General features: G+C 41.7%; 1 protein-coding gene across 1 annotated transcript in view; it reads right to left on the bottom strand.

Annotated features, from left to right (window-relative positions):
• Positions 1-25,145, bottom strand: part of LRRC36 (leucine rich repeat containing 36) — a 66,630-nt gene that overhangs the window by 36,284 nt on the left and 5,201 nt on the right. Inside the window, exons 2-6 of the mRNA XM_049786378.1 lie at positions 19,277-19,404; positions 13,152-13,344; positions 12,283-12,379; positions 10,197-10,199; positions 5,889-5,977 (exon numbers count right to left, since the gene is read on the bottom strand). Coding sequence (XP_049642335.1) covers positions 5,889-5,977; positions 10,197-10,199; positions 12,283-12,379; positions 13,152-13,344; positions 19,277-19,404 — 510 coding nt within the window. The remainder of the gene's footprint in view (positions 1-5,888; positions 5,978-10,196; positions 10,200-12,282; positions 12,380-13,151; positions 13,345-19,276; positions 19,405-25,145) is intronic.

Raw genomic sequence — 25,145 nt, 5'->3', positions numbered from 1 at the left:
GCATGGAGGTAGGGCATTTGCCTCGCATGCAGAAGGATGGTGGTTCAAATCCCGGCATCCCATACGATTCCCCGAGCCTGTCAGAAGCGATTTTTGAGTGTAGAGTCAGGAGTAACCCCTGAGCGCTGCCGAATGTGACCCCCCCCAAAAAAAAAGAAATTACATTTTTGGGCCAGAGAGATGGCATGGAGATAGGGCATTTGCCTTGCATGCAAAAGGATGGTGATTCAAATCCCAGCATCCCATATGGTCCCCCGAGCCTGCCAGGAGTGATTTCTGAGTGTAAAGCCAGGAGTGACCCCAAAACCAAGAACCCCCCCAAAATTACATTTTTCTTTTCCTCCCCCTCCCCCTCCCCCCCTCCCCTCCTTCTCCTCCTCCCTCTCCCCTGAGCACCACCAGGTGTGGCCCAAAACAAAACAAAACAAAAAGAAAAAACAAAAAAAGAAATCAGAGCTGGAGTGATAACACAGAGGGTAAAGGAGTTTGCTTTACATGTGAACTGACCCGGGTTCAATCCCAGACATCCCATATGGTTTCCCCGAGCCTGCCAGGAGAGATTTCTGAGTGCAGAGCCAGAAGTTAGCCCAGAGTGTTGCTGGGTATGGTCCAGAAACAAACAAAAACAAATAGACAATTCAGGCTGAATGATGGTGCCAGATGCCTTCTATGCTGGAGGCCTGGGTTCAATATCTACACCTAAAGTTTACCCAAGCACTGCTAAAAGCAGCCCTTGAGCACTGCACTGGGAGTAGCCTAGAATAAAGTTTGTTTTTTTTTGTTTTTTTTTTTGTTTTGTTTTTAATTTTTGGGGGGGGGGGTCACACCCAGCATTACTCCTGGCTCTACGCTCAGAAATCACCCCGGGCAGGCTCAGGGGACCATATGGGATGCCGGGATTCAAACCACCATCCTTCTGCATGCAAGGCAAACGCCTTACTGCTGTGCTCTCTCTCCAGCCCCAGTTTGGTTTGTTTCCAAAAAGAAAAGTGACAAGGTTTTATAAAAATAATTTTTTGTGTGCATTTAAAATCAGGACCTATAGGGAATTGGAGAGAAAGGATAGTGGGTAGGAAGCTTGTCTTACATATAGCTGACTCAGGTATGATCCTTGATACCACATAAAGTCCTCTGAGCCACACCAGATTTGATCCCTAAGCACAGAGCCAAAAGTAAGTCCTGAGTACCACCAGGGGTGACCAAATAAACAAAACAAAACAAAACAAAATTATGATATACAATATTCACTTTGAATAAAACAATATCCAGAAGTAAAAAGGCAACCCAGAGGAGGCTGGAGATGTGATACCAAGGTAGAATACTTCCTATGAGGTCTTGGGTTTGATTCACCAGTGCCAAATACACACACACACACACACACACACACACACACACACACACACACACACCCCTCCACAAATTGAGAAGTTATCTTGAAAATATATATGATAGGGATCACTGGTCTAAAGATAATTTCTAAAACTCAAAACTTAAATAAATAAAACAACCTGATTCCAAAGTGAACAAAGGACTTGAATGACATTTTTTATTTGTTTGTTTTGGACCACATATGGTGCTGCTCAGAGGTTAATTCCTTAGTTCTTAGGGTTTGAAAAAATTGATTTGATTCTATTACAGGGATTACTTTTTACAGTTCTGGGGGAATATGTAGTGCTGTGGGGGGTGAGGCAATGCAGTGTTGACTTAAATTATCTCCCTGGAAGAATAACTCTGAAAAAGAGGTGTTTTGTGTGTGTGTGTGTGTGTGTGTGTGTGTGTGTGTGTGTAGTATGGGAAATATTTGGGACCTGGGTCTGTGCTATGAGAGTAGGAGAGACCCCTTGTAGTGCCTGAAGGGACCTTGTTTTATACCATAGTGTTTAACAGCGGTTAAATAAGGCAAGCCAAATACCTTAACCCTTATATTATCCTTCTGGCACAATAAAGAGATACCTTGGGACCGAGTGATGGCACAACAGGTAGGGCATTTATCTTGCATGCAGTCAACCTGGGTTCAATCCCCAGCATCCCATATGGTCCCTGAGTCTGCCAGGAGTAATTTCTGAGTGAGAGCCAGGAGTAACCCCTGAGCCTTGCCAAGTGTGGCCCAAAAACAACAACAAAAAAGAGATTCCTTTTTATATATTTTAGTAATTTTTCAAACAAAACTACATAATTAAAGGGTCTTTCCCTGCCTGTGGATACTAAGATATAGTTCTGTACTAGAGATTCACACTCTGAGATCAAGAAGGCTGATTTACATCATTCATATGAAACTCATTTTCCACATATACTGTCTAGAATTCTGTTATGTCTACCCCTTTTGGGTTTGTCTCATTTCCCTGGAAAATACTCTTTGTTGAGGCATCAAGAAAAGTTTCACTCAAAAGACTGTGTTTGGTGTACAACCAGCAGTACTTAGGGTTACTCCTGGGAAGTAAGGGGACCACAGGCACTGGGGATTGAATTTAGGTTGGCTACATGTAAGACTAAGGTAATCCAAGCATGGGCTGAAGTGATAGTACAATGAGTGGTTAGGCTGCTTGCCCTTCATATAGCTGTCCCAGGGTTGGGTCCCTGGCATTATAAGTTATCCTGAGCTGTCAGGATTGATTTCTGAGCACAGAGCCAGGAGTAACCCCTGAGCACTGCCAGGTGTGGTCCAGAAACAACAATAAAAAAATAGAATAGAAAATTTCAGATAAGGTTAAAAGATAAACTGGAGTAGGGCTTAAGGGAACCTTGTACCCCACATTAAGGACTGTTAATTTAGTTGATGAGTGGAAGATGTTGCAAAAGGTTTTGAGGAAGCAAATATCCTGATCATAGCTAAATAATAAGGGAATAAATCTAGCCAGCAAGGACAAAAACTGAAGAAAAAAAGGGAGGCAGCATAATGGAAGTGTTTAGAGGCCTTTAATAACAGAGGAACCAGTTTGTACCCAATCTCTTCTCCTTACTGTGCAACTCAGAGCAAGTTATTTCAGCACTTCGGGTCTCAGTGTCCTCATCTGTAAAATAAGGATTATAACCACCTTCAAGATTGTGAGGATTCAGTGAGAATGCAGAGGGCCTGACTCACAGTTTACACTTAGTGTGTGACAATTTTTGTGTGTGCCTTTTAAGATATTGTTAGGAAAGAATGACTTATTAATTGTGGATCACATATAGGATCAGACAGATAGCTGGGCATTCAGAGGCATAAGAGACTCAGAACCCACTAAGTTTCTGCACTGAGTAATAGGCAAGTGGTGGTAGGTAAAACTGCTATTTGGGGCTGAAAAAGGTTTCACTTTTTTTGTGTGTGTGTGTGTGTGACAGGGTTATAACATGAGAAAGTTAAACAAATGAACTTCTAAGTGTGTATTTCTGGTTGGTCCACAGAAATAGGGCACAGGTGCAGATAAAAACTGGTACAGGTTGTCAAAGCTAGATCAGTATATTTAAGCGCCATCTACAGGAGGAAATAAAGCGTAAATAGATTCCATCCATTAGGGCTGAGATAAGTGAAAGAAGAGTCTGAAGACATATCCTGGATTTGTTCACTGTAGGGCTATGGGAAGAGAGCAGAATAGAGTGGAGATTCGACGCCCATTCTAAATGACCAGTGGGAAAATTGCTTTGAACTGAGATAGTGGGATTAGTCTCCAGTTTCCTCCTTAGCCTGTGGCACAACCATTACATGGCATAACCACTTTAGCCCTATTAGATTATCAGCAGCGCTTACAAGCCACTCTCCTTAGGGATCCAGCACAACCTTCAGTGAAAAGCTAAGAGCCTTAACGTTTTAAAGTAATAAAATAAAATCCATGTTTGGAAAAAAAAAAAAAAGGTAACAGCTGGAGTTTCCAAGAACCTTAGAAAAGTGACTAGAACAACATTTTTTACCTCAGTAGAGACTGTGTTTTTTAAAACATTTTATTTATTTAAATAATGTTTTGGCCACACCCAGCAATGCTCAAGGGTTACTCCTTGCTCTGTGCTCAGGGTTCATGCCTGGTGGTGCTCAGTGGACAATATGGGATGCCACGGATCAAATCTGGGTTGGCTGAATGCAAAGCAAGGGCTCTACCCACTATACTACCTTCAGCCCTACTTTAAAACATGTTTAATTCGTGGGTTAATATTTATGTGTGGCAATGATTTGATATTAAAAATAAAATTGTATTTATTTTATGAAAAATGAGACAGTTAAATTATGTCTCTTTGGAAATGAATATATAGATATGTGTACCTAGAAAAAAATAACTGGAAGACTATATTCCAAAGGATTAACTGGATCTGTCTCTCTGTCTGTCTCTGTCTCTATCTCATTTTTGTTTGGGACCACACGGGAAACATATGGTGTCAGGGATGAAACCCCAGCTTCCTGTCCTTTGATTGATCTCCCAGTCCTAACTGGGATTCTCTTTAGGGGATAAACCTATGAGTGATTAAAAGGTTTTTCTTCAGGGCCGGAGAGATAGCATGGAGGTAAGGCATTTGCCTTTCATGCAGAAGGACTGTGGTTCAAATCCCGGCATTTCATATGGTTCCCTGTGCCTGCCAGGGGTGACTTCTGAGTATAGAGCCAGGAGTAACCCCTGAGCACTGGTGAGTGTGACACAAAAACCAAAAAAAAAAAAGTTTTTCTTCAAACTTTTAAGTATTTCTCAAAATTCTTACAGTAAAATTCCATTGAGTTACAAATAAAAAAAAAAACACTTAAAGTGAAATAAAGCAATTCATGTTCCCATGACTTATGTGCATGGAGACTTCCAAGAAAGAAAATAAAAACCATACCTCAGTATAGTTTATTTTACCATAAAGTACTATGAAATGACCTTTAAAAAAAGCATTCACATGAATAGATAAATCAGAAAAATAAAATACTACATGTTATAAACTGAAAACCCTTAATGTCTAAGCTATACAATCATTCAAGTTATTGCTAGGATTTGGGGGATTACTTTTAGAAGCCTGTATATAATTCAACTGCACTTTCAAAGGAACAAAAGTCTTGAGATTGATGAACTTTATTTTTTTCTTTTTTCTTTATTTTTTAAAAAATGAATTTTTACCAAGTACCTGACTTATCATCTTTTACTATTTTTATATGTAATTTGAAGGGGGGTCATATAGAATGACAGCGATTAAAACCAGGTTGACTGCTTGCAAGGCAAGTGCCCTACCTACTGTGCTATCTCTCCAGCCCCTGAAGAAAGTTTTTGCAAATAAAAAAAAATCATTTGCTTTATCTAGTGTGAGACTTCCAGGCTAATCCATAGGATAGATGTTAGAATTGAGGAATATGTGGTATCAGGGATCAAATCCAAAGCTTCTGCATCCATAGTATGCACTCCAGCACTCTAAGATGTCTCCTAGCCCCAGTTTCTTTGGGGACAACTTTCTCCTCCTAGCTCATGGCACCATGTTAATGTAGCATAATCACTGGACTCACATTTTTGCTAATAGTGTTTACAGATAGTTCTCCTGTATTCCTGAGAATATAGATAGCACAAACACAGGAGATTCTTTGTAATTGCAAAAGTTCTGGTGGAATAGTCCAGAAGGCCCAGGGTGTGAGCCACAGATGAGTCATGAGTCTCTGGCTAAGGAATCAATTGATTTAGCAACACTCAGGGGCCCATGGGGACAGACAATGTAATTTCAGGATGGACTAATAATGTAAAGTGATGTAAATGAAATTGAGCTCTGAATAAAGGTTATGCTTTGGATGGTTTCTGGCTTAGATTTGGTCAATAAGTAGGCCGTTTCTGGCAGTGAGAGGAAAGGAAAAATACAGCCAGTGAATCTTGTCTTCATTCTATCCAGTATTTGATCTCACAGATGAAACAGCAAATGTTTTAACCAGTTTGATTAAAATGAAAGCCAGAGAGAAAACTTACCGGTTTCAATTCTATTCTCCACATCAATATTAACTTTTGCTGTAGAGCTATCCTCGGTCACACAGTTATTCATTTTCTTCTCCCGAGAGCTGTCATATAGAATAATTTATTTAGAAAACATCAATTCATGATCATTGGAATATTTTCAAGTAGAGTCCCTCAGTTTAATGCTTATGTTGGAACCAAGTCACAGGTATTGTTGAACGTGTTCTTATGCCGCCATATGTACCGATAACGCCACATGGCTTTATTTCTTGTTTGCATAGGCACATTAAAACGGGAAAATATTATACATACAAATAAGTTCTTATCTAATAGAGATGGGAACAGACAAATCTTGTAGTGCAATGGGACATTAAACCCTGAATATGGACATAATGACCTGGCACAGGCCTCAGAAGAATGGGCATTCTCCATTCACCCCTGATTTAGGGAAGCCATCTACGAAACATCTAAGATTGTCTATAATATCACCTGGAAGCAATCCTCTCCCAGGGAAGACCCTACTGCTGCTCTGACATAGACTTACTCAAAAGAGACTTCCCTTAACACTGAGAAGACTTAACAGCAAAAATGACCTGCTTACTGGACAGGGCTTTCTGCATTGCCCTTTAATTGTGAGGTGAAACGAGAGGATGCTCAACACCAGCCTGACTTTAATGTAGGATATGCAGATTCCAGGATCTTTAATACAGAAACCTGATGCCAACAATAGAGACTGCATGAAAAATAAAACTGTATTGGCACTAAAGATAATGACTTGGATTGAACGAACTAGTTTGCCTGGAGCCTAGAGTTGGTCTTATGCCAGGAAACTTCAGGGGTAGGATCTCCTTGTATTTAGGCCAAGGCTTTTCCTTTCCATGTCCCCCATATTTTGGTGGACCTATGAAAACAATATTTGCCACTCTAACACCTTTTTTACTGTGCTCCTTTGACTCTAAACCTTAAAAAAAAATTGATGTTAACTTAAACTAATATGCATGTACATGAAAATGTAAAAAAATACTATGCCTTCAGTGTTTAAGGAGTCACAAATTTCATGGCTTTAGATTGTTTTGTGTACTGCTAAGAAATGTTATAATGTACTACAATCTGGGGACTTGTGGACAAAGTAATTGTACATGGGTTCTGTTTTATTTTTCTTAATGTTCTTTGACTGTAAGTTCAAAATTTAGGCGTCAGCAAGGGGATTTCTTCTGAGAACTCTGTTTATGGGTGATTGTCCTTCCACTGTAACTTTACCTTTTCCTCTTTCTTTGCATCATTGTTCTCATAATTAAAAATAAAAAATTAAAAAAAAAGAATATTTTCAAGTGCTTTACATATGAATATCACAGATATTTCAGCTACAGCTGATTTAAAAACTTTTTAGTATTTTTACTGAGAATACTGAGATAAAGGTACAATAGTTTAACCTTTAAAGTAGGAAAGAATGGGACTGAGTGATAGATAGCACAGTGGTAGGGCATATACCTTGCATACAGATAACCCCCGACCGGAGAGATAGCATGGAGGTAGGGCATTTGCATTGCATGCAGAAGGATGGTGGTTTGAATCCCGGCATCCAATATGATTCCCCGAGCCTGCCAGGAGCGATTTCTGAGCACAGAGACAGGAATAAGCCCTGAGTGCTGCTGGTTGTGACCCCCCCAAAAAAAAAGAATACCAAAGCATTTAAAATAAAAATTGATTTACAAAAATATATGCAAATCATGTTCTTACTTTTTCATTTTGGGGGGCCACACCCACTTGTGCTCAGAAATTACTTCTGGCTCTGCATTCAGATATTACTCTGGGTGGGACTTGGGAGACCATCTGGGATGCTGGGGATCTAACCAAAGTGGGCTGCACGCAAGGCAAGCACCTTTCCCTCTGTTCTCTCCAACATCATAAACATTTTTCTTTTCTTGTTTTGGAGTTATAGCTGGCAGTAATCAGGGGCTTCTCTAAGAAAGTTCAGAGAATCATTCAGTGTTAGGGTCCAAACCTAGAGTTTTAGTATGTAAAATATACACTCCAACTATTTAATTTAGCTACATGACTGTATGGGAGTAATTTTTTTTGTTTGTTTTCTTTTGGGTCACACCCGACAGTGCTCAGGGGTTACTCCTGGCTCCTGGCTCCATGCTCAGAAATCACTCCTGGCAGGCTCGGGGGACCATATAGGATTCCAGGATTTGAACCACCATCCTTCTGCGCCTAAGGCAAATGCCTTACCGCTGTGCTATCTCTCTGGCCCCTATATGGGAGTAATTTCTCAGAAAGTTTATATCTTCCTACAACAGGGTAAATCCTATTATATGTAAATTAACCTCAACAAACCTGACTTAAAAATAGGAATCTGTCTCCAGTCCCAGGATGTGGTTCAGTGCTAAGAGAGCTTGACTTGCAGAGCTCCCATTTGTTGAATGTAATTCCTGTTTTACCACTGTGCCATGAGGGTCCATGATTTTCTGCACATCAACAACAACAACTATGGTGGGGCCAGAGAGATAGCATGGAGGTAAGGCGTTTACCTTTTATGCTTTACATCGGTTCGAATACCTTTCATCAGTTCGAATCCCAGCATTCCATATGGTTCTAGAGCCTGCTGGGGGCGATTTCTGAGCATAGAGCCAGAAGTAACCCCACCCCTAAGCGCTGCGGAGTGTGACTCAAAACCAAAAAAAAAAAAAAATAGGTAACTATGGATGCTGGAAAAAGCCACTGGAAAAAAGAAATATCCCTTTTCAACAAATCATTTCTTAGAAACTTTTTTTTTTTTTTTTTTTTGGTTTTTGGGCCACACCTGGCGTTGCTCAGGGGTTACTCCTGGCTGTCTGCTCAGAAATAGCTCCTGGCAGGCACGGGGGATCATATGGGACACCGGAATTTGAGCCAGCCACCTTTGGTCCTGGACTGGCTGCTTGCAAGGCAAACGCCCCGCTGTGCTATCTCTCCGGGGCCCCATTTCTTAGAAACTTTTATGTGCCAGCCACTGACTGTCCTAGGCATAAGGAATAAAGACCACAGTGCACAAACAAAAAAACTCACCCTGGGAAAAATGTCATAGGAATAGGTTAATAATGTCTTGTATCAAATTTAAAAGTGGAATGTACAAGGAACAGGAAGAGTGAGTAAAGGGATCAAAGCATTTGCTTTGAGTATGTCCAACCCCAGTTTAATCTCCTAGCACTGCTGGGAGTGAGTGACTCCTGAGAACAGAGGCAGAATTCCCTGAGCATCACCAAGTGTTCAACTCCTATTCCCCAATAAGGATTTAAAATAATACACAAAGGTAAATTACTATGAAATACTGTATATCTACTTTGTTGCTCATATATTATTTTATAAATAAACATATGTACCCCTAGAAAAGATATCTACCATAAGATCAGCATTTATTTCTGAATGGCAGGATTTATAATTTTTCATTTATTGTGTTTTCATATACTTTCCAAGTATTCAACAATAAGTTAATATTACTTCCATCATCTTAAAATTAATATATTTACATGTATATATGTAGGTATCTGGAAGTATATCACCAACTTGATTAGTAGAAAGATATGGATTGGGCCCGGAGAGATAGCACAGTGGTGTTTGCCTTGCAAGCAGCCGATCCAGGACCAAAGGTAGTTGGTTCGAATCCCGGTGTCCCATATGGTACCCTGTGCCTGCCAGGAGCTATTTCTGAGGACACAGCCAGGAGTAACCCCTGAGCATCACCGGTGTGACCCAAAAACCAAAAAAAAAAAAAAAGATATGGATTGATTCCATATCTTTCCTCCACCGCCATATTTTCTGTACTGCTTTCTTTTGTTGTTTGCTTGTTTTTCTTTTTTTTTGTGTCACACCCGGCAGTGGTTACTCCTGGCTCTGCTCTCAAAAATGGCTCCTGACAGGCTCGAGAGATCATATGGGATGCCAGGGATTGAACCTAGTTCTGTCCTGGGTCATCTGCATGCAAGGAAAACACCCTATTGCTGTGCTCTTACTCTGGCCCCTGTACTGCTTTAATTGAAAGGGATTTCTATTTTTCAAAAATATAGTCCTACCATTTTTTGTGGGGGAAGGGTAGTGGCTCACACTCAATGATCGTCAGTGGCATTGGTTCTGTGCTCAGAAGTGACTCCTGACAGTGCTCAGGAGACCATGAGGTGCTGGGGACTGGAACAGGGTCAAAGAGATTACATTGGGAAAAAATCCTTTATCTCTCCATCCTTTGCTTTTTAATGCATGGTCTTTTAATATACTAAAAGTCCTGTATTCAGTAATGTAATTCTTTTAATTCACTAGGGAAAGACCATATACTGGTTTCTAAACCTACTAAGAAAGAAGTGGCCAAAAAAATTATTATTATTATTATTTTTTTTTTTTTGGTTTTTGGGCCACACCCGGTAACGCTCAGGGGTTACTCCTGGCTATGTGCTCAGAAGTTGCTCCTGGCTTGGGGGACCATATGGGACACCGGGGGATCGAACCACGGTCCGTCCAAGGCTAGCGCAGGCAAGGCAGGCACCTTACTTTTAGCGCCACCGGCCGGCCCCCCAAAAAATAATTTTTTGAGCCACACCTGGTGCACTCAGGGGTTACTCCTGGCTATCTGCTCAGAAATAGGTCCTGGCAGGCACAGGGGACCATATGGGACATCGGGATCGAACCAACCACCTTAGGTCCTGGGTCGGCTGCTTGCAAGGCAAACACCGCTGTGCTATCTCTCCAGCCCCAGAAGTGGCAAAATTTTTTTTTGTTTTGTTTTTGGGCCACACCCATTTGACACTCAGGGGTTACTCCTGGCTATGCACTCAGAAATCGCCCCTGGCTTGGGGGACCATATGGGACACCGGGGGATCGAACCGAAGTCCGTCCTATGCTAGCGCTTGCAAGGCAGACACCTTACCTCTAGCGCCACCTTCCCGGCCCCAGAAGTGGCAAAATTTATGGAATTAAATTATCTCCTAGTATCCTTATGTATGTATCCTTATGTATGTATGAACACTGAGATACAGCTTGGTTTGATTATTTTTGAAATTTATCTTAATTTGCTTTTGTTTTGGGACCACACCAGGAAGTGCTCAGGAATCCCTCCTGTCTTTGCACTCAGGATTTACTCCTGGTGGTGCTCAGGGGACCATATGGAATACCACGGATTGAACCCTGGTTGGCCACATGAAAAGCAAATGCCCTAATGCATTTGTGCTCTGGCTCTTTTATTTGTTAAATAAAGCAAAATAGTTTTATTGAAAGAAATTTACTTAGGGGCCCGGAGAGATAGCACAGCAGCGTTTGCCTTGCAAGCAGCCGATCCAGGACCAAAGGTGGTTGGTTCGAATCCCGGTGTCCCATATGGTCCCCCGTGCCTGCCAGGAGCTATTTCTGAGCAGACAGCCAGGAGTAACCCCTGAGCATCGCCGGGTGTGGCCCAAAAACCAAAAAAAAAAAAAAAAAAAAGAAGAAATTTACTTAGAAAGATATGAAAACAGAGAAAGATAAATGTTTTAGAGAGAATGTGGGCTTTTCCACAGAAGAAAAAGCCCAAATTACATTTTGAACAGCTGGTAGGGTGTTTTCCTCGTATGTGATCAACTCCAGTTAGATAGAACCTTGGCATCCTATAAGGTCCTTGGAGCCTTCCAGAACTGATACCTGAGCACAAAGCCAGGAGTAAACCCTGAACACTGCTGGGTGGGGCCCCCAAGCAAATTTGAAAAAATTTGCAATTAATGCAAAACAGACAGAATAGTTAAAAAAAAATCAACAAAGCAAAGCAAAACAAAACAAAACAAAAACAATGCACTGAGAGCAAGGTTTCTCATCCCAGGCAAATTTCAGCAATTTGAATAGATATTTTATTCCTAGTCTGAGGATTCTTTTTTTTTTTTTTTTTTTTTTGGTTTTTGGGCCACACCCATTTGACGCTCAGGGGTTACTCCTGGCTATGCGCTCAGAAATCGCCCCTGGCTTGGGGCGACCATATGGGACACCGGGGGATCGAACCTCGGTCCGTCCTATGCTAGCGCTTGCAAGGCAGACACCTTACCTCTAGTGCCACCTTCCTGGCCCCATAGTCTGAGGATTCTTACAAAATCCTATTCCCAGTCTAACATTTCTGCTAGAAAATTAAAAAAAAGTGGGGCCAGAGCAATAACGCAGTGGTAGGGCATTTTCCTTGCATGTGGTCGACCCAGGATGGACACTGATCCGATCTCTAGCATCCCATGTGTTCCCACAAGCCTGCCAGGAATAATATCTGAGTGCAGAGCCAAGTGTAAACCCTGAGAGTTGCCAGGTGTGGCCCCAAAACAAAAATGATAAAATAAAAAAAAGAAAATGAAGAAAGTTAAACAGAAATTCATTATTCTCTGTTCACAACCAAACCAGACACTTTTAGGGTAAATAATCATCTTACCTTTTTTCCACTTCTAAAAGAAAATTTTCACTGTTGCCCAACTGACTAAAATGTAGTTTGGCAGCTTTCCTTTCACTTTCCCGTACAGTCCGATCATCTGCAGGCAAAAATCGGGATCTGAACATATTTCTCTTTTGGAATAAATAGTAGCAGGTCAGAAAATCAGATCCATAGAATAAAAACTAAAGGCCAGTCTTATTCGTCTTCTTTTGTTAGAGACAGGTCACAAAATAATTCATTATGTTGTCACTGGAGCAGGTAGTAACTCAGGGTGACTATAGGGATACCATAGTAACAAGGGCGACATAGCTGTAGCTACCTTTGTGGGACAGTACAGCTTGGGTCACAGACAATTCAAACTTAACAATAAAAACTGAGAGACTTTAGTTAGATCTCCAAAAATAATTTTACCAGGGGTCTGACACTCTAATTTTATAATAAACATGTATGCACAAAATAAACATTTTAAAGAAACACAGATGAGTTCATGTAATGGAATGTTGATTATTCCTGGACAACCACACCCCAAAAGTTACTATCAGTTTACTGTGACAAATACAGTTGCAAAATTGGGGCACCTGGAAAAGTAACTCTCAACCTGGAAACTTTTCCTTGGGGAGGAAGTAGTGGTGAAACCATCAACTAAAGAAAACTAAAGCTGGAAGTAACTGATAAAATCATAGATGGTCACTCAATAAACAATAAAAGGACTCGTCATACATCCTGCCAACACAAAAGAGTTACATAAATATTGACTAATAAACAAATATATCCTGCTAGAGCACACTCTGGGCCAACCTCCAGGAGATTAGGAGACAGCCGGTTGAAAGGAAGATTCTGAAAGAAGGAAAAAAGGAAGAGGGTCTCACCCAGTTTCTCCAGAGTTTGTAGCGTGTATACGGCAAAGAGCCTATAATCTGTATCTTTCCTGACAACAGGATTGAGCCTCAAGTCTAGTTCTTTGAGGAAGGGTAAAGGCTGGAGGCGGGATACTTCCACTAGTGAAGGAATGTTGTTATAATATAAATTCAGCTCTTGAAGTGAACATAAATACTGGATCCCCTGCAAGGGAAAAGATCAGATGGTGAAAGTGCACGTGGTCGGGATCAGAAAACTCACAGATAAAGTAGGGATATATTATTTTCCATCCTTAAACTTGTTATCTAACTTGCCCATGAGAAAGGCCTAGTTAGAATTCCAATTAGGGCCCGGAGAGATAGCACAGCGGTGTTTGCCTTGCAAGCAGCCGATCCAGGACCAAAGGTGGTTGGTTCGAATCCCAGTGTCCCATATGGTCCCCTGTGCCTGCCAGGAGCTATTTCTGAGTAGACAGCCAGGAGTAACCCCTGAGCAAGGCCGGGTGTGGCCCAAAAACCAAAAAAAAAAAAAAAAGAATTCCAATTAATTGCCCAAGAATATAAACATTCTAACCAATAGGCACTGAGTAGTTTTATACATAAATAACTCACAGACAATGCATTTTGTTTATTTTTGTTTTGTACCTGGCGGCACTCAGGCGTTACTCCTGGCTTTGTACTCAGAAATCGCTCCTGGCAGGCTCAGGGGACCAAATGGGATGCAGAGATTCGAACCACTGCTCTTCCTGTATTGGCTTTGTGCAAGGCAAATGACCTACTGCTGTGCTATTGCTCCAGCCCACAATGCATTTTCTTTCTTTCTTTTTTATTTTTTTTTGGGGGGGGCACACCCAGCTGTGCTCAGGGATTACTCCTGGCTATCTGCTCAGAAATAGCCCCTAGCAGGCACGAGGGACCATATGGGACGCTGGGATTTGAACCAATGACCTTCTGCATGAAAGGCAAACGCCTTACCTCCATGCTATCTCTCCGGTCCCACAATTCATTTTCTTAACCAAATCTGACATTCAAATATCTGCTGTCAATTTTCTATTTCCATACTCCCCCAATCACTCTCCCAGTCCAATCCTTCCTAGTAGTAACAAGGCCATACTTCCTCCGCCCCTCTTACCCTGGCTACATCTACTCTCCAGATCTTAGGAGCACCTCAGTTTATTTTCTATGATAAAACTATGGAAATATTGGGGCCAGAGAGATAGCAAAGCAGTAAGGCATTTGCCTTAGACACAGAAGGACGGTGGTTCGAATCCCGGCATTTCATATGTTCCCTCAAGCCTGCCAGGAACGATTTCTGAGCATAGAGCCAGGAGTAACCCCTGAGCGCTGCCGAGTGTCACCCAAAAACCACTAAAAATAAAAAATAAAAAATAAAAAAAGGAAAGAAAATATTAAATGGAAGGACAAAAAGCTCTTAGTAATAAAGGAAGCGCCCAAGAGATCGCTTAAAAGGCTGAATTCAGGCTTTGCCCAAGTTGGATCCTCACACTGCATGGTCCACTGAGCACTACTGGGAGTGATCCCCCCACCTCAAGTATAGAACCTCTGAATACTTCTAGGTGTGGCCTCCTCAAAAGACAAATGAAGGGGCCGGGCGGTGGCGCTAGAGGTAAGGTGCCTGCCTTGCCTGCGCTAGCCTTGGACGGACCGCGGTTCGATCCCCCGGTGTCCCATATGGTCCCCCAAGCCAGGAGCAATTTCTGAGCGCATAGCCAGGAGTAACCCCTGAGCATCACCGGGTGTGGCCCAAAAACCAAAAAAAAAAAAAAAAGACAAATGAAAAAAAAATTAAATAGTAGGAAGAAGTGATGGTCTTGGAGAAGAATATAGCTTTGTTAGAAGTGTAGGTGTACATGTGATGTGTCTTTATATATTAATGCATCACTTTTTTTTTTTTTTTTTGGTTTTTGGGCCACATCTGGGGTTTGGTTTTCAGGCCACTCAGGGGTTACTCCTGACTATGAACTCATAAATTGCTCCTGGCTTGAGGACCGTATGGGACGTCGGGGGATTGAACCATGGTCTGTCCTAGGCTAGCGAGGACAAGGCAGATGCCTTACCCCTTGCACCACTGCTCCAGCCCCTGCATCACATTTTTTGAGGGAGTCCACACCTGACTATGCTCAAGATTTATTCCTGGCTCTGTGCTCAGGGATCACTCTTGATGTGGTTTGGAGGACTTTATGAAGTACTTCAGTTTGAACCCAGGTGAGCTGCATGCAAGGCAAGTGCCTACGTCCTATACTATTCCTCTGACCACAAGGAACTATGTGATAAGATAAGCAAAGCTACCTCCAAGTTTGCCCTCTTGATCAGTATGAAACTCTTCATGCTTTGTTTGCCACTTTCAAAGTTATAATCACCACAAAAGAGCTTCTTCTCCTTTGTAGATATGCTATTTCTTCTTTAGTTCTCTTTCTGTGGATTTAGCAATCCTACCCCCTCCAGGACTGGAAAACTTAAAAGACACATCTTTCTTCCTTTGCCAAAACTTATTATTGAGCATAACAATTAAAGTCTTATAAGATTTTGGATAGTTTGTTGCTTTATTTGCTCTATACTAAATTTAGGACACTATGTCAAAATCATACATATAATCACATATCTTTAGTAGTATAAATACTTTTTTGTTTTGTTTTTTTGGGTCACACTCGGCAGCCCTCAGGGGCTAATCCTGGCTCTACGCTCAGAAATCGCCCCCGGCAGGCTCGAGGGACCATATGGGATTCAAACCACCATCTTTCTGCATGCAAGGCAAAGGCAAATGCCTTACTGCTGTGCTATCTCTCCGGCCCCTAGTATAAATACTTACCATGAAAGGAACTCTATCATTTGGAATTATTTCAGAAAAATAAAAGTTTCCAACATGATATGCTTTGTTGTTGTTTATTTTTTTTTATTTATTTTCTGGGCCACACCCGGTGATGCTCAGGAATTACTTCTGGCTATGCACTCAGAAATCACTCCCAGGGTCTGGAGCGGTGGCACAAGTGATAGGGCATTTGCCTTGCATGCGCTAACCTAGGACGGACCACAATTTGATCCCCTGGGTATGTGGAAGGCGAGGGGCTTTTTGTCCTGGACCTATTCTTAGGCCTTTTGGCTTTGGCCTCTTCACGGAATAAAAGAGCTGTTTTCTTCAGAAGCCTGACTGCCTGTTGGTTTTCTTCCCACTGCATTCACCTCAGAACCGCCAACTGAACAGGATAACAGACATGTGGTCCGAGCTGGAGAAGAAAGGCCTCATCCTCCATCCCTCCATCAGTCAACCTCTTCAGGAGCTGACTTGAAACACTCCTGGATTAGAGATTACTCAGGAATTACTCTTAGTGATACTTGGGAGACCTTACAGGATGCTGGGGATCAAACCCATGTCAGCTGCATGCAAAGCAAGCACTTTACTCCTTGTGCTATCTTTAAAAAAAAAAAAGTATTTGTGTCTAAATTCTAGAAATCTTTTTTGTTTTGTTTTTAGCTCTGTGTTCAGAAATCCTTCCAATGATGTTGAGGGGAATAGTGAACCCAGGCCTCTTATGTGTAAAACATGAACTCAGTTCTTTGAACTATCACATAATTCTTTGAACTATCTCTTTAGCCCCTCAAGTGGTCTTTAAAACTCGTTCAGTGTAAAAGCCAAGGAAAATATTTCTATCCTCTTCTCACTTTTTTTCAGTTGGAATGGATTTATGTATATCTGAAGTTACACTACAAACTATCATAAAACAGCCCTCTGCTGGGAAGATTAAACAAAATTATTCAGTTCCTAGAAATGAATATATGCACATAAGTTATAGAAGCCAAAAAATGTAGGAAGCTAACATTTATTAATACACATATGCAAAGCTTTGTGCCAGGAGTCCTATATGTGTTGCATTTTACATATGCTAATCTGCTTAATCTTCACAACAGGTTTTCATCCAATTTACAGAAGTGAAAAAGGGAAGAGTATAGAAACAAATTACAACTTTTTTTTTTTTTTTTTTTACAATTTTTGTTTGTTTTGGGACCACACCCAGAGATACCTAGGGATTATTTCTGGCTATGCACTCAGGAATCACTCCTGGCAGTGTTTAGGGGACCATATGGTATGCTGGGGATTAAACCCAGGTCAGCCACATGCAAGGCAAATGCCCTACCCCCTTATGTTCAATTTTTAACATTAAAAAAAAAAGAATGAATAAAAAAATACACATTAAAAAAGGGGACCTAATACCTGGTGAAACTGATGGACTAAATACAATTTCACAGTTATCAGATGGTTTAAAGAGCTCGTTCAATTTAAACTTTCAATCTTTAGAATCTTAACTAGAAATTTTATCTTGCTTGGGTTTCTTCTTTTAGGGCTTTTAGTTTGATTCATTTATTTATTACAGTGTCAGGAATCAAACCAAGGTTATATCACATATGCAAGGCAAGTGCTCTACTTCTGAGCCACAACCCTGGCCAAGTCTTTAGTTTTGAAATTGGATATGGCTTGTGTTGCTGAGAAACTATCCCCCCTTCCCAAAACTGAAGTAATAATCCAGGAGTTAATTCTGAGTGGCACTTGGAAGTCTTTCACTGTCAGAATTGTGACAAAGGACTTTAATGAGACAGGTCAAGAGCTGGGCAAAGTAAGGACATGTGGAAGACAACGGACAACTGTTTGTAGTTATTCTTGAGTGCTAATCCTATATACTACTCGACTCAAGCTTATGCTACCTTCTTTACTTCACTGTTCTCTGTTCTATCATTCCCTGATCTGAAAATGATTTTATTTTCAACACCACCCTTTCTTCCACTCTGAGGAAAAAAGCTATAGTAATAAGAACAATGTTGGGGCCGGAGAGATAGCAAGGCGTTTGCCTTTCATGCAAAAGGTGATTAGTTGGAATCCTGGCATCCCATAAGGTCTCCGAGCCTGCCAGGAGTGATTTCTGAGCCTGGAGTCAGGAGAAACCCCTGAGGGCTGCTGGGTGTGACCCAAAACAAAACAAAACAAAACAAAACAAAACAAAAAAGAACAATGTTTCTCCATGTGTTCCTCATACCAGAATCCTCTGAATGTATTCTTTTCTGGGGGCGGTACTTATTCCTGACTCTGGGCTCAGAAATCACTGTTGGCAGGTTTGGAGGACTGGATGCCGAGGATCGAATCTGGGTCAACTGCCTGCTGTGCTATCCCTCTGGCCCTGAATGTGTTCTAAACCCATCTTAGACCTACTTACTCAGAATCGTTCTCCAAGTAGGGACTCTTTTACAAGTATTCCTCATAATTATTTTTTACATATATTAAAGAGTATACTATTGCTCTGGAGTAATATTTTATTATAATTTCCCTGGAGAGATAGCAGAGAGTGTACGGCTCTTGCCTTACACACATCTGACCCAGATTTGATCCCAGGCATCCCAAATGGGCCCCCGAGCCTGCCAGGAGTGATTCCTAAGTGCAGAACTAGAATTAAATCCTGAGGGGCTGGAGAGATAGCATGGAGGTAGGGCATTTGCCTTGCATGCAGAAGGACAGTGGTTTGAACCAGTCCCCAGATTCTGCCAGGAGCAATTTTTGAGTATACAGCCAGGAGTTACCCCTGAAATCCTGAGCATCACCAGAAATATTCCCTCACTAAAGGAAATGACCTCAATATTTTATAACATATAATTAAAAAATAAAGTTGAAAATATTATAATGAGAGGCTGGAGAGATAGTACAGTGAATAAGACACTTGTATGCATCCAACCCAGATTCTATCCCCGGCATTCCGGGTACTGTCAGAAGTAATATCCGAATACAGAGCTGGGTGTGAGCCAAAAACTAAAAAAATAAAGTAAAATTTTAAAATGGAAGTGGGGTTTGGCCACATTCAGCGATGATCAGTAGTTACTCTTGGCTCTGCAATGGTGGGCTCGGAGGACCAAATGGTTTACTGGGGGTTGAAGCTGGGTTGGCTGTGTGCAAGTTAAGTTGCCTTACCCACTATATTATTTCTCCGGCCCAAGAAAGAATTTTATAATAGATAGTAATATCTAGTTTGAAATACTCAAAATTCCTATAGCTCCCAAGAGAAAAATGTCTATCATCTTTTCTCATCAAATAATTAATTGGTCTAAATTAGCTAGTCATTGAATATAGAACTTACCTTCAGGCTAGTGATCAGATTTCTTGACAAGTCTAAGGATCGAAGGTTTTTAAAATTTCTAAAAGCATCACCAATGGAATGAATTTTTCCAGCATAAGATCCCTGCAATGAAAGAGACTCCACCAGTTCTGAAAAGAAATCATCAGTAGATACATTATGATTTCTGCTTGGATGAACAGCTAGTGAAGACAGGCCTTTGTTCCTCCTAAATCCCATCTGTAAAGAGCCCTCCATCCAAACTCATGAAAGGTGAGAGCTAGAGAAATTAACTATAGTGGATATCATGCTTGTTTTCCATGTAGCTGACCCATGTCGATCCCTGGCATTGTATATGGTACCCTGAGTACTATCAGGAGCACCAAGTGAGAAATAATCCCTGAGCAATGCCAGAAATGGCTCCCAAATAAGCAAATAAAAAAAAAAAAACAAAAGATGAGCCCTTACTTTTAAAAATAGTAATGTGGGGGCCAGAGCAATAGTACAATGGATAAGACACTTGCTTTGCATATAGTCAACCCAGGTTCAATCCTCAGCATCCCATATGGTCCCCCAAGCATTTCTAGGAGTGATCCCTAAGTACAGATCCAGGAGTAACTCCTGAGTATCACTTGATGTGGCCCAAAACCCAAATAATAACAACAACAACAATAATAGAAATGTGATCTAAGGTAGAATTGCAAAACAGAAACTCTGGAATTCTCAAATTATTCTGAATAAAGTAGACATAATTTCTAAATTCTCTCAAATCAATATTATTCAAAAAACTTCAGTGACTAGAACAGGAGTGATAATGCAGCAGCTAGGTACTTGCCTTGCACTCAGTTGACGGGGTTCAATCCCTAGAATTCCATAATGTTACCTAAACTCTGCCAAAAGTCATTTGGAGTGTAGAGCCAGGAGTAATCCCTGAGCATCTCTAGGTGTGGTCCCAAAACAAATAAAAATTCAGTAATTTTGTTGTGTGTATTTGTCATAGAATGTAGTCACACAAATCTACATGGTACAGGGCCAGAGCAATAGCGCAGTGGTATGGTGTTTGCCTTGCACGTGGCTGACCTGGGGCCAATCGATCCCCAGTATCCCATATGGTACCCAGAGCCTGTCAGGAGTGATTTCTGAGTACAGAGCCAGGAGTAACCTCTGAGTGCTGCTGGGTGGGGCCCCAAAACAAAAACAAACAAATAAACAAAATTCTACATGGTACAACCTATTTTGGCTTTGAGCACCATCACTGTACTTGAAATCCACTGTTTGTTTGTTTGTTTTTGGGCCACACCCAGTGACACTCCTGGCTATGCGCTCAAAATCGCCCCTGGCTTGGGGACCAAATGGGATGCTGGGGGGGGGGGGTTGTCGAACCGAGGTTCGTTCTAGGCTAGCACAGGCAAGGCAGACACCCTACTGCACAAAATCCACTGTTGACAAAAACATTAAGTAAAGCATGAAGGTAAAAATTTTCCAGAAAAAATATATACCATAAGGCGTCATTTGTAGAAATATTAAAAAAGAAAAATCTGTCAAAGAACCCATCAGTTGAATAACAGAACTAGATGGTCTAGATATCATTTTATTGACACATAGACAACATATTAATCTTTGCTTTATATAAATTACTTAACCTCTGTGAATCAGTTTCCTCAGTTTCTTCATATGTAAAACTAAGAATTAGGGGCCGGGCGGTGGCGCTGGAGGTAAGGTGCCTGCCTTGCCTGCTCTAGCCTAGGACGGACCTCGGTTCGATCCCCCGGCGTCCCATATTGTCCCTCAAGAAGCCAGGAGCAACTTCTGAGCGCATAGCCAGGAGTAACCCCTGAGCATCACAGGGTGTGGCCCAAAAACCAAAAACAAAAAAACAAAAAAACAAAACTAAGAATTAAATGGGGCCAAAGAGATAGCATGGAGGTAAAGTGTTTGCCTTGCATGCAGAAGGACAGTGGTTCGAATCCTGACATATGGTCCCCGTGCCTTCCAGAGGCAATGTCTGAGTGTAGAGCCAGTAGTAACCCCTGAGTGCTGCCAGGTGTGACCCCCCCCAAAAAAAACCAAACAATTAAATGAGTTATACATATATAAGTTGGTTTTGGGGCCAGAGTGGGTAGGGCATTTGTCTTACATGTGGCCAACCCGAGTTTGATTTCCAGCATCACATATGGTCCCCTAAGCATGCCAGGAGTGATTTCTTAGCATAGAGCCAGGAATACCCCCCAGAAGTGCTGCCAGATGTGCCCCCCCACAAGCAAACAAAAAAGTTGGCTTAGATTTTGGAGTTTTTTTTTTAAAAAATTCTGCTCCACACCCAGCTCTGCTCAGGGCTCATTCCAGGTTCTGCACTAAGAGAGTGCTCCTGGTAGGACTTGGGGAACCATATGGGGTGACAGGGATTGAATCTGGGTTGGCAGCATGAAACCTATGCACTGTGCTATCTCTCTGGCTCCAACACATATAAAGTATTGTGTAATATAAAAACAATTTAGAATAGTGCTTAGGAATGTGGTTGAACTACTACTGCCTTCTATGAATGAGGTTCCAAGTGGGAACCCTTGCATCACCCACATTGCTGAGTGCAATCCCTGGCATTGCCACCTGTGATCCTCATTGGTGCAACCAAATGTGTGATATGGCACCATCACAACCCCTGAAAGTGCAATAAGTATCATACCAAACATTACAACCACCACAGAACATTAAGAAACATGTCAGATACATGGATGCTATATACATTTTGATTATTGTTATTTAATTATTGGAAAGAATGTAGGTGTTCATACAGAAAGGTCTCCAAGACATTAAGTGAGGGGGAAATATGTATATGACTGTATTTTAAAGAATTATGAGTATATTGAGCCAGAGAAATAGTACAAGGGGTAAGGCACTTGCCTTACATGTGGCCAACTCTGGTTAAATTACTGATATATGGGCCCGGAGAGATAGCACAGCAGTGTTTGCCTTGCAAGCAGCCGATCCAGGACCAAAGGTGGTTGGTTCGAATCCCAGTGTCCCATATGGTTCCCCGTGCCTGCCAGGAGCTATTTCTGAGCAGACAGTCAGGGGTAACCCCTGAGCACTGCCGGGTGTGACTCAAAAACCAAAAATATACCATATACTGATATATGGTATCCTGAGCACCACTGGGTCATTCCTAAGCACAGAGCCAGGAAAAAGAGCCCTTGAGCACTACTGTGTGTAATGCCAAATAGCCAAAATAAATTAAAAAATACAAGTGTGAGTATAGAAATACATGAATGTATGCCATATGTTATATTTTATATAGATTGCGTATATATATATATGTATAGGTGGATGATATGTGTTCAATATGTGTATATAGAAAGCCAACTGGACTTTCAACAGCAGAGAAATGAAGATCATACCAAACAAATGACAACAGAAACTCAAGTCTGGTTGTTCAAACTAAGAATATCAACCAAAACTGAAAGAAGGCTCTGAGTGACTTCTAGGGCAGGGGTGGCGAACACGCATGAGGCTCCCAGCCAAAATGAATGCGGCTCTTTGCCTCTTATCATTATTTTGTATACTGTGGCTCTTTGCCAAGTTTGGATTTTGTTCTGCTGCTTCTGAGGAGGGACCTCTGAGGAGAGATCTCCGAGCGCAGAGTCCCATCTTCCATCCCTCGGAAACAATTGCACGGGCCAGCGAGCCGGGGGACCTGTGTGGCACATGTTGGGTCACATCTGGCCGTTAGTTCTTAGTGTGGAGGACGCAGCACACCCTCACTCAAAATGGCAAAATGCAATATGTGTTGAATTTATATTATTGTTAAAATTATGTGCTTTTGTGTGAGTGTTTGTCTTTTTGGCAGGTCACTGCGTGGTGTGGCTCTCTGACTCTCACAGTTTAAAATTTTGGCTCTTTGTGTCGAACTTGTTTGCCACCCCTGGTCTAGGGGGTGATTATTGCAGGTGAGTGCTAGGGGGCAGTATTGGAATAAAGGCTTAAGGTGCTAGAGCAGTCTGGGTCCTATAAACTCTGAAAAAAGGTAATAAAATAAAAAAAAATAAATCCTTTCAAGATGAACACAGTCACATCAGGGAGAAATTAGTGTGAGTACAGTCCACAGTGAAATGGAACAGGGACAGTAGATTAAAGAGAAAGCGAAGGTCCAACCACAAGAGTAGGAGAAAGCAGAGAAGGCAGATCTCAAGAAGCCTTAGTCGGGGCCGGAGAGATAGCATGGAGGTAAGGCGTTTGCCTCTCATGCAGGAGGTCATCGGTTCGAATCCCGGCGTCCCATATATGGTCCTCCCGTGCCTGCCAGGAGCAACTTCTGAGCCTGGAGCCAGGAATAACCCCTGAGCACTGCCGGGTGTGACCCAAAAACCACAAAAAAAAAAAAAAAAAAAAAAAAAAAAGAAGCCTTAGTCACAATGTGTAGAACTTAGTGAACACAACAGAAGAGGGAGCTCCAAAACCTGGAAACTGGAAAAGCTATTCAGGCATACCCTTCTCACCTAAAAGTACAGAATATAATCCCTTTAACAGAAGCACACAGAAATGTACTGGTCATTTTTGTTTATTTTAGGGCTACACCTAGCTAAACTGTCAGGGGTTACTCTTGGCTTTGCACTCGGGAATTACTCCTGGTGATGTGCATGGGACCACATGGGATGCCAGATGATAAGGATTGAATCTTGCATGCAAGGCAAGCTCTCTACCTACTGTACTATTGCTCTTGTCCCTTACTGGTCACACTTTATATGAGGATATTAAAAATAAAAAGAGGGGCTGGAGAGATAGCACAGTGGTAGTGTGTTTGCCTTGCAAACAGCCGACCAAGGACAGACGGTGGTTCGAATCCCAGCATCCTATATGGTCCCCTATGCCTACCAGGAGCGATTTCTGAGCGCATAACCCCTGAGCGCCTCCGGATGTGGCCCAAAAACCTAAACAAATTAATAAAAATAAAAAGAGCAGAATAGGATCCCTAAAAAGGGAATCATTGCAGAAACATACTCCCCCAAAAGTGTAACTTTTTTTTTTTTTTTTTTTTTTTTTTTTTTTTTTGGTTTTTGGGTCTCACCCGGCAGTGCTCAGGGGTTACTCCTGGCTCCATGCTCAGAAATTGCTCCTGGCAAGCACGGGGGACCATATGGGACGCCTGGATTCGAACCGATGACCTTTTGCATGAAAGGCAAATGCCTTACCTCCATGCTATCTCTCTGGCCCCAAAAGTGTAACTTTTATTGAAAGATAAAGATAACAAAATGTAACAACTCATAAAGCTTGGTCCCTAGATCTATGGAGGTTTCCTAGACAAAAACAGGGGTCCATAAAATCTAAAGGAACATTTAAAGTTATGTTTTATTATTTAATTTAGCAATGCTCAGGGGCTACTTGCAACTTGTTGCTTGGGGGCTGCTCCCAGCCGTGCTCCTGAGCACCATGTGATGCTGAGGATTAAGCCCAGGCCTCCCACACACACACAATGTATGACTTCAGTCCTTTAAGTCATTCTCTGGCCCTAATAAAATCTTTTTTATATTGTGTTACTAAATGAAAGAGTATGCCTGACGTACTTTTGCTGCAATTAGAGCATAGTAGATGCCTCGAGGAAAGACACTTGAGAAAAGAATTTTTTTGGGGGGGGGAAGGAACAAGCTGAACAGGTCCTTTTAAATAAAACACCTTTGGTGAGGGGTTTGGGATCAAACCTGGTGGCTTACTCCTAGCTCTGTCCTCAGGAATTACTCTTGGTGCTGGTCAGGGGATCATATGGAATGCTGGGGATTGAGACCTGATGCCCTACCTGCTATACTGTCACTCGAGCCTGTGGATATTTAAATATTTGGCATTTATTGAAGATAATAAATTGTATTTGGGGAAGGGTGTGGGGAAAATAAATTGTCTTTGA

The sequence above is a fragment of the Suncus etruscus genome, chromosome 14 (assembly GCF_024139225.1).
Source record: "Suncus etruscus isolate mSunEtr1 chromosome 14, mSunEtr1.pri.cur, whole genome shotgun sequence".
Taxonomy (NCBI): Eukaryota; Metazoa; Chordata; class Mammalia; order Eulipotyphla; family Soricidae; genus Suncus; species Suncus etruscus.
This window is presented reverse-complemented; position numbering and strand designations above follow the sequence as displayed.